The 10,145-nt window shown below is 46.8% G+C and overlaps 1 protein-coding gene across 1 annotated transcript; it reads left to right on the top strand.

Moving 5' to 3' along the window:
* The first annotated feature begins 4,880 nt into the window (after positions 1–4,880).
* LOC112125510 (GTPase IMAP family member 7-like) lies at positions 4,881–6,174 on the top strand. Its single transcript, XM_024223914.1, has 2 exons — positions 4,881–4,905; positions 5,201–6,174. Exons 1-2 carry the CDS (start codon positions 4,881–4,883, stop codon positions 6,172–6,174), a joined length of 999 nt encoding a protein of 332 aa, XP_024079682.1.
* The last annotated feature ends 3,971 nt before the right edge of the window (positions 6,175–10,145 follow it).

The raw sequence follows: 10,145 nt of genomic DNA, 5'->3' as shown, positions 1-10,145 counted from the left end.
GTGTTTGATTCATGGGCTTGTAGCAATCCTGAAACTCTGTCATAGCTGGTGGGATTCATTTGCTGTCAGTGGTTTATCTGTAGCACAAGACCTCAAGGTGAAAGCATGTTTAGCATGGACTGGTGCTGCAGACTTGAAATACTTTGATGATATTGGAACTTAGCCTTGCAATAGCTACATATAACCGTCTTTTTATCCAGTGCGACCAAAACCGTGATTAACCATGGCTAATTGTTTTAATCACTTGATAGCCCCACTTATCAAGCTCAGTCTTGAAACAAGTTAGGTTTTTTGCCCCCACTACTCCCCTTGGAAGGCTGTTCCAGAACTTCACACCTCTGATGGTTAGCAACTTTCATCTAACTTCAAGCCTAAACTTGTTGATGGCCAGTTTATAGCCATTTGTTCTTGTACTACCACTGGCCCTTAACTTAAATAGCACCTTTCTCTCCCTAATACTTATCCCTCTGATGTATTTATAGAGAGCATCACACCTCCCCTCAGCCTTCGTTTTATTAGGCTAAACAAGCCAAGATCCTTAAGTCTCCTTTTGTAAGGCAGTTTCTCCATTCCTCTGGTCACCTAACAGCCCTTCTCTGAACCTGTTCCTCTGTGGATTCATCTTTGCTAAACATGGGCAGACCAGAATTGCACCCAATATTCCAGATGAGGTCTCACCATTGCCTTGCACAAAGGTAATACACTTCCCTATCTCTACTGCAAATACTTCGCATGATGCATCCTAGGACTGAATTAGCCTTTTTCACAGCTGCATCACATTGGCAGCTCATAGTCATCAACCAATATACCCAGGTCTTACTTCTCCCTCTCTCACTTCCAACTGATAAGTCTCCATGACCTTTCACTTTGCACTAGGGCTGTCAATTAAGGATTAATTCACAGCACGATTAACACATTATTTTTTTAATATGTTAATCTCACTCCAGAGGCAGCGGGGGCCTGGAGCCCAGAGTGTTGTGGGAGGTGGGGGGACATGACCCCCAAACCCTGGAGTCTTCCCCCAGACAATAATTTGTTGTCTGGGCAAATCACACTCCACCTCCACCACGTCTGCTAGTTTTTCCCAGCGGGTCTTAGGAAGCCTACTATGCCCCACAATCATTTTGGTTGCCCTCCGCAGGACTCTCTCCAATTTGTCCACAGCCCTTCTGTAGTGGGGGGCCCAAAACTGGACGCAACACTCCAGATGTGGCCTCACCAGTGCCAAATAGAGGGGAATAATCACTTCTCTCGATCTGCTGGCAACTACTAATACAGCTCAATATGCCTTCTTGGCAACAAGGGCACACTGTTGACTCATATCCAGCTTTGCGTCCACTGTAATCCGCAGGACTTTTCTGCAGAACTGCTGCTTAGCCAGTCGGTCCCCAGCCTGTAGCAGTGCATGGGATTCTTCTGTCCTAAATGCAGGACTCTGCACCTGTCCTTGTTGAACCTCATCAGATTTCTTTTGGCCCAATCCTCCAATTTGTCTAGGTCACTCTGGACCCTATCCCTACCCTCCAGCGTATCTACCTCTTCCCCCAGCTTAGTGTCATCCGCGAACTTGCTGAGGGTGTAATCCATCCCATCATCCAGATCATTAATAAAGATGTTGAACAAAACTGGTCCCAGGACCGACCCCTGGGACACTCCACTTGATACTGGCTGCCAACTAGACATCAGGCCATTGAGCCCGACAATCTCGCCAGCTTTCTATCCCCCTTATAGTCCCTTCATCCAATCCATACTTCTTTAACTTGCTGGCAAGAATACTGTGGGAGACCGTATCAAAAGCTTTGCTAAAGTCAAGTTATATCACATCAACCGCTTTCCCCATATCCACAGAGCCAATTATCTCATGATAGAAGGCAATCAGGTTGGTCAGGCATGACTTGCCCTTGGTGAATCCATGTTGACAGTTCCTGATCACCTCTCCTCCAAGTGCTTCAAAATGGATTCCTTGAGGACCTGCTCCATGATTTTGCCAGGGACTGAAGTGAGGCTGACCGGTCTGTAGTTCCCCAGGTTCTCTTTCTTCCCTTTTTAAAAGATGGGCACTATATTTGCCTTTTTCTAATCATCCGGGACCACCCCCAATCACCAAGAGTTTTCAAAGATAATGGCCAATGGCTCTGCAATCACTCAGCCAACTCCCTCAGCACCCTTGGATGCGTTAGATCTGGACCCATGGAATTGTGCATGTCCAGCTTTTCTAAATAGTCCTTCACCTGTTCTTTCACCACTGAGGGCTGCTCACCTCCTCCCCATACTGTGTTACCCAGTGCAGCAGTCTGGGAGCTGACCTTGTCTGTGAAGACCGAGGAAAAAAAAGCATTGAGTACTTCAGCTTTTTCCACATCCTCTGTCACTAGGTTGCCTCCCCCATTCAGTAAGGGTCCCACACTTTCCCTGACCTTCTTCTTGTTGCGAACACACCTGTAGAAACCCTTCTTGTTACTCTTCACATCCCTTGCTAGCTGCAACTCCAGTTGTGCCTTGGCCTTCCTGATTCCACCCCTGCATGCTCGAGCAATATTTTTATACTCCTCCCTAGTCATCCGTCCAAATTTCCACTTCTTGTAAGCTTCCTTTTTGAGTTTAAGCTCACCCAAGATTTCACTGTTAAGCCTGCCATATTTGCTATTCTTTCTGCACATCGGAATGGTTTGTTCCTGTGCCCTCAATAAGGCTTCTTTAAAATACAGCCAGCTCTCCTGGACTCCTTTCCCCCTCTTATTAGCCTCACAGGGGATCCTGCCCATCAGTTCCCTAAGGGAGTCAGTCTGCTTTTCTGAAGTCCAGGGTCCGTATTTTCCTGCTCTCCTTTCTTCCTTTTGTCAGAATCCTGAACACAACCATCTCATGGTCACTGTTGCCTAGGTTGCCACCCACTTCTACTTCCCCTACCAATTCTTCCCTGTTTGTAAGCAGCAGGTCAAGAGGAGCATGGCCCCTAGTTGGTTCCTCCAGTACTTGTACCAGGAAGTTGTCCTCAACATTCTCCAAAACTTCCTGGATTATCTGTGCACAGCTGTATTGTTCTCCCAGCAGATGTCAGGGTGATTGAAGTCCCCCATTAGAATCAGGGCCTGTGATCTGGAAACTTCAGTTAGTTGTCCAAAGAAATCCTCGTCTACCTCATCCTCCTGGTCGGGTGGTCTATAGCACACGCCCACCACGACATCACCCTTGTTGCTCTCACCTCTAAACTTAACCCAAAGACTCTCAACAGGTTTTTCTCCAGTTTCATACTGGAGCTCTGAGCAATCATACTGCTCCCTTACATACAGTGCAACTCCTCCACCTTTCCTTCCATACCAGTCCTTCCTGAACAGTTTATACCCATCCATGACAGTGCTCCAGTCATGTGAACTGCCCCCCCCCCAAGTCTCTGTTATTCCAATCACACCATAGTTCCTTGATTGTGCCAGGACTTCCAGTTCTCCCTGCTTTTTTCCCAGGCTTGATGTGCTGGTCAACTACAGTGTGCCTGTTTAGGGTGTGGTAGTCAAAACACATCTGGATTTGCCCACTCATCTAACAGATTATTGCCAGGGGGGAGGCATATGGGCTGCAGGATTCTGCAATGATGACATTACAATCAGCTCCTGAAGATGTTGTCGCACATCCTCCATCTCTGGGACTGCCTGAAACGTCGAGAGTCATGTAGTCTGATGTTGTGCTCTACTCCTTTTGCACATCCCACATCCCACTCATGCAGTGAGAATACCTTGGATCTTTCACAAAGTTTCTTCCTCAGGCGATCCTTCCACTCCTCAGATAACGGTGAAGTCCAACTTTGTGGGATCCTCATGCTAGGATCTCACAATGGTTTTGGGCTCGAAGAGATCTGCAATCTTTTGCCGGGGTGCCGGAACGGGGGGGGGGGGGCAGGGGACCATGGCCCTATTACTTTTAAAGGCAGGGCCTTGAGGAAAGAGGCAGAGTGAGGATGGGGCCTCAGGGGAAGAGGCGGGGGGGACGGAGCCACAGCTCAGGTGCCGGTGGCTTCCCCACTTCTAGGGAGCTTCCGGTGCTCCTGTCTTGTGCCCTTGTTTCAGAACGACATCACTGCTTGTTTCATTAGCAATCAGTATTGTCATCAGACATCACCGGTGTGACACTCTGCTCTGTCAAATGTTGATAACCGTTCGGCTGCGTGCATGTGCTCCCTCTGTGTGCTGCCCCGGCTCTGCGCAGATCGCTGGCACAGCAGACCCCGAGAGAAACCCCAATGACCACAGACTCTGATAAGGTACGAAGGCACCCGGCCAGGTTTATTGCCAAAGCACAGTCTCTAGCTCCCTGGATCAGATGTCTACAGTTCTTCTAGTACATGAGGGCCTCCGACAAAGGGACGCAGCTCAGTCAGTGGTGGGAATTTCCACTGCCCCCTAGGCTGGACAAAGATACTTCTTCTGAGATACATTTTTATACACAGATACAAACAAGTTACATATTGGTCCTGACGTACCAGGGTGCCACCCTTTGACGTATCCAGGGGCCGCCTGTTACCTTGCACATGTTGGTTCAATCAAAACATCCCTATCCATCATGCTGTCACCTTTCTTTCTTTCTTTCTTTCTTTCCCATCACCCCAAAAAATAAAACAAAGGGGCTGATTTGTAGAGGTGCTGAGCACCCAAATCTCCAGCTGAAGTCAGGGGGATCTGGGAGTGCTCCACTTCTCTGGCAGTCAGGTCCAAATTAAACTCCTTGGGCATCTTCCGCTAAACAAGGAGCCCATTCTCTAGTCTGCCCCAGGCTCTTTTTGCTGCTCCCACCTTCCTGGACTGGCTCCTGGTGACCCCTGCTCCTCTCTGCGTGTGGTAGAGGCTGGACAGGGAGCTAATGAGACCTGGTGGCAACACCACACCATGGAGAGTGATTCCAAAACAGAACGTAAGAACAGACCAGCATCCCTCCCAGAAACAACACCTGAGCACTGTGCTGGCCCCCTCCAGCCCAAAGCCTGCTGGGTTCTTAGAACTCACTCAAATCTGAGCCGAGGCCTCCAAAGGTGACAGGCTGTCAGTGCTAACCACCCACTTTGCTACTCCGCTCCAACATGCAAAATGTTTCCATGCCAGTTAACTAAGGCCTTACAACAGTTATAATTACAGAAAGAGAAATCCCCAAACTCACCCATTGTTACTTTATTATCTTTACCATGACATTGTCAAACTTCTTCTTCCAGGCCCAAGAGCTGCCAATCCGTGCACTGAGAAATCCGAACTACGGATTGTTCTTGTTGGTAAAACTGGAGCTGGGAAAAGTGCAACAGGAAACTCCATCCTCGGTGAGAAACTGTTTGAGTCTAAAATCTCAGCACCATCAGTATCAGTGAAGTGTACTAAGAAGAGAAGGGATTGGAATGGCAGGGACATTGCAGTCATTGATACGCCTGGTCTTTTTGACACAAAAATTCCTTCAAAAGAAACTATGAAAGAACTAGAGCGTTGTGTGGTACTCTCCTCCCCAGGACCCCATGCTATAGTTCTGGTGATGCGGTTGGATCGTTTCACTGAAGAAGAGAAAAATACAATTCAACGAATACATTACATTTTTGGGGGAAACGCTGCACAGTACATGATCTTCTTGTTCACCAGAAAAGATTACTTAGATGGTTATACTTTACAGGATTATTTAAAAGATTCCAGTGACAAAGATCTTCAGATATTGATGGAAAAGTGCGGGAATCGATGCTGTGCTTTCAACAACAGAGCGAAAGGACAGGAGCAGGAAGCCCAGATTTCAGAGCTGATTGAAATAATTGATAAGATGGTGCAACAGAATGGAGGCTCACATTATACCAATGACATGTATGAATATGCTCAGAAGAAACTTCAAGAAAAAATCAAAATGCTCAGAGAACCCTATAAGGAAGTGATGGAAAGAAAAAAAAGAGAAGTGACAACTCAGCATGATGAGGAATGTAAAAAAATAGATGAGGAATTAAAGAAAGGAAGCTCACATGATAAAATCACTTTGAAACAAAAGCAGGAGGCCATGAGACAAAAACTGGAAAAAGATTTAGAGGAAATAAATAGCTGCTACCAGGAACACCTACGTGAAGTCAGGGAAAGAGCTGATGAGGATGTTACTATAACAGACCCTGTTTTAAAACCATTCACATATATGTTTTCAAATATGAAACGCTGGTTTCAATAACGATTGACTTACTTTACTTTCTCCTTCTCTTGCCACTTTGCCAGTTTTTCAGTAGTGATGAATGGAGTTTCAGTGCTTTGTAACACTTTAACCTCCTAATTTTTTCTGCACAGAAGTTTACATTCGTATCAGCTTCTTAGTCAACCTTGTACTTTCACACCCTACAGCGGATGCATACAAAGCATGAGTAAATGAAGCTCTTAGCATTTGTTTTTTATAAACATTGTGTGTTGGTTCCATTAAAGATTCTGGCTACAGCTATTAGATCTCTTCTGGACTAAGAGTTGGAATAAGCTGGGGTTGATGTATTAATTGTGATATTGCTGTCAATATGGTGGTGAATGTCGACCTTACTTCTGTTAAGGAATCATTTACAGACATCAGAATCTGTTCATAAAAATAACTATTCATAAGTATTCACTGATCAGTTTGGATGAACAGTTCTCAGCTCATTGGTTGTTCTCAAGCAGTTCATTCTGACTAGTCAGTATCTGTAACTTGTGACTGGCAACCCAAGTCACATGGCATTGTTTCTGCTTCTGGGTGGAAATTTTGTAAACAATCGAATAACGAATGATGTATGATGGAGATTTTCAGACCAATAATCTGAAAATTCATGAAACCTTCAAAAATTGCAAATATTTTTTCACATTCAACTCAGCACTTCTATTCACTAAAGTATTTGTGATTAAATTTTTACAAATATTCAACCAGTTCTAACTGCCGTGTAACTCCCATAGTCCTACCTATGGATAAGGCTGAACGTTGGTCATGGAGATCACGGAAGTTTCGGATTCTGTGACTTTCCGTGACCTCTGTGACTTCTGCAGCAGCTGGTTGGGCTGGCTCCGGGTTTGCCTGAGCAGATTGGGCAGCCCCTGGGCAAGCTGCGCCGGCCGCTGTTGGGGCAGTTTGGGTGTGGGAGGGGGCTCAGGGCTGGGTGCAGGGCTGCACTTACCTCGGGGCGGGCTCCCCAGAAGCAGCCGGCATGTCCCTGCAGCTCCTAGGGGGAGGGAAGGCCAGGGGGGCTCCTCCATGTGCTGGCCCTGCCACGAGCTCCGCCCCCACAGCTCCCATTGGCTGTGGTTCCAGGACAATGGGAGCTGCAGAGCCGGAGCTCATGTCAGGGGCAGTGCATGGAGGATCCCCCCTGGCCTTCCCTCCCCTCAGGAGTGGCAGGGACATGCTGGCTGCTTCCAGGGAGCTGTGCAGAGTCTGGTAGGGAGCCTGCCAGCCCTGCCCACCCTCCCCTTTCAGCAGCAGCAGCAGCCGGGGTCCCAGGCCACACGCCACCATCTGCACACACACCCCAGCACCAGTGGGGGTCCTGGGCTGCATGTGACCACTCGCCCTCCCCCGAACCAGCAGAGGTTCTGGACTGCATGCCGCCACCCACCCCCAGCACCCACGGGCCCCTCCCAGCACCTGCAGCCCTCCAGCCCAAGTTTTAGTTAGGGGTATATAGTGCAAGTCATGGGCTGTGAATTTTTGTTTACTGCCCATGGCCTGTCCATGACTTTTACTAAAAATACCCGTGACTAAAACGTAGCCTTACCTCTGGATATAGCTTACAGTAATTAGGTAATGTGGTTCTCCTATATTTTCCTGTTTAGCCTCTGATTTGTTGTGAAATGTCATGTGATAATTTCCATGACTTATGAATGATGCTATGAAAATAAATGTTATTGTTTATATTTAACCATATGGCAGCACTTGGGGTTTTAGATCTTGATGATTCGAAGTACTTTTAAGCTGAATTTTAGGACACATCTCAACCCAGATATTGTTTATGTAGCCAATTAGTTCATTTTGTCATCCATTTATCCTTGTGCTATGTGATGTTATGGTCAATGTATATGCTATTTCGTATATAATCAATGTATGCTAAATAGATTTAAGTTGTAGGATTATAGAAGTATAGGACTGATAAGTATTTAGGAGTGATGAGTATATATTAGGTATATAAGTAAAGCCTGGCTGAAATGCAAGGTCCACAGGCTGAAACCTGTAAGATTTTAGCTTTGTGACACTGAGGCAGAAAGGGTTAAGCAATTTATAGGCTACATGACCCAAATTCAACCTTTAAAGACATATTAGGAAAGTATGTAAACGGTAAATAGGGCTATTCCTTATCAATAGCTAACAAAGCCATGTTAAATAAACCAGAGCTTTGAATGTAGACTTGTGTTTTTAGAGAATTGGAAGAAGATAGTGATTGTATTTGTCAGTGTTTACCGATATCATATTAGAGGTTAGCAATGTAACCAGAGGGTCTGTCACTATGTTCTATTGATTCAAAGATCAAAAGGGAATATTAACATTTTGATGAAGCTTGGGTGTACCAATATCATTGTCTTGATTTCTCTTTGAAGTTTCTAGTAAGCTACCTGTAAATAGATAGAGATGGACAGTTGCCTTATGCTAACCCTTGCAGCTAATTACCAGTGGTGCTCAGGAAATAGGAAGTTTTACTTCAAAGCCACAATGCTTCACCCAAGGAACACCTGCTGTCAAGAGGCTGCCAGAGAACTATATAAGGACTCTTGTGCCCTGATCCTGTATCTCAGATCTGTGTAAGCTTCATCACGGGAAGTTTAAAATCACAAGACTAAGGCCTGGTCTACACTACGGGGGTTAGGTCGAAGTTAGCCGCATTAGGTCGATTTTATAATGAATGCGTCTACACAACGAACCCCATTCCGTCGACCTAAAGGGCTCTTAAAATCGACTTCTGTACTCCTCCCCGGTGAGGGGAGTAGCACTAAAATCGACCTTAATGGGTCGAATTTGGGGTAGTGCAGATGCAAATTGACAGTATTCGCCTCCGGGAGCTATCCCAGAGTGCTCCATTGTGACCGCTCTGGACAGCACTTTGAACTCCGATGCACTAGCCAGGTACACAGGAAAAGCCCCAGGAACTTTTGAATTTCATTTCCTGTTTGGTCAGTGTGGCGAACTCAGCAGCACTGGTGACCATGCAGTCCCAGAATCGCAAACGAGCTCCAGCATGGAGACACTGGATCTGATTGCTGTATGGGGAGAAGCATCTGTGCAGGCCGAACTCCGATCAAAAAGAAGAAATGCTAAAAATCTCACAGGGCATGGTGGAGAGAGGCTACAACAGGGACACACAGCAGTGCCGCGTGAAAGTTAAGGAGCTGAGGCAAGCCTATCAAAAGACAAAGGAGGCAAACGGTCGCTCCGGGTCAGAGCCCCATACATGCTGCTTCTATGATCAGCTGCATGGCATTCTAGGGGGGACCCTACCAGTACCCCACCGCTGTCCGTGGACACCTGCAAAGGGGGAGTCTCACGCAACAGGGAGGAGGATTTTGCGGATGAGGAAGAGGAGGAGGAGGAGAATGCGCAGCAGGCAAGTGGTGAATCCGTTCTCCCCAGCAGCCAGGACCTTTTCATCACTCTGGAGCCAATACCCTCCCAAGGCGGGATCCCCGACCCTGAAGCCGGAGAAGGCAGTTATGGTGAGTGCACATTTGTAACTACAGTACAGGGTTTAAAAGCAATAGTGTTTAATGTTTGATTTGCCCTGAGGACTTGGGATGCATTCGCGGCCAATACAGCTACTGGAAAAGTCTGTTCACATGTCCGGGGATGGAGCGGGAATCCTCCAGGGACATCTCCATGGAGCTCTCCTGGAGGTACTCTGAAAGACTTTGCAGAAGGTTTCTGGAAAGGGCTCCATGGTAGGACACTTTACCACGCCAAGCCAGTAGCAAGTAGTCTGGAATCATTGTAGCACAAAGCATGGCAGCGAATGGTCCTGGGTTTTGGTCGCATTAAAGCAACATTCGGGCTTTCTGTTAGCCTCAGGAGAGTGATATTATTCATGGTCACCTGGTTGAAATAGGGGAATTTTTGTAAGGGAACAGTAAAAGGACCCCATTCATGCTGGGCTGTTTGCGTTTGGCTAAAAGGGATCATCTCAGAGAATAGCCACGCGGCGGTGGGAG

The sequence above is a fragment of the Terrapene carolina genome, unplaced genomic scaffold (genome assembly GCF_002925995.2).
Source record: "Terrapene carolina triunguis isolate 2854851 unplaced genomic scaffold, T_m_triunguis-2.0 Scaffold25815, whole genome shotgun sequence".
NCBI lineage: Eukaryota > Metazoa > Chordata > Testudines > Emydidae > Terrapene > Terrapene triunguis.
Note: the sequence above shows the minus strand (reverse complement) of the source record. Positions and strands in the feature narration are given on the sequence as shown.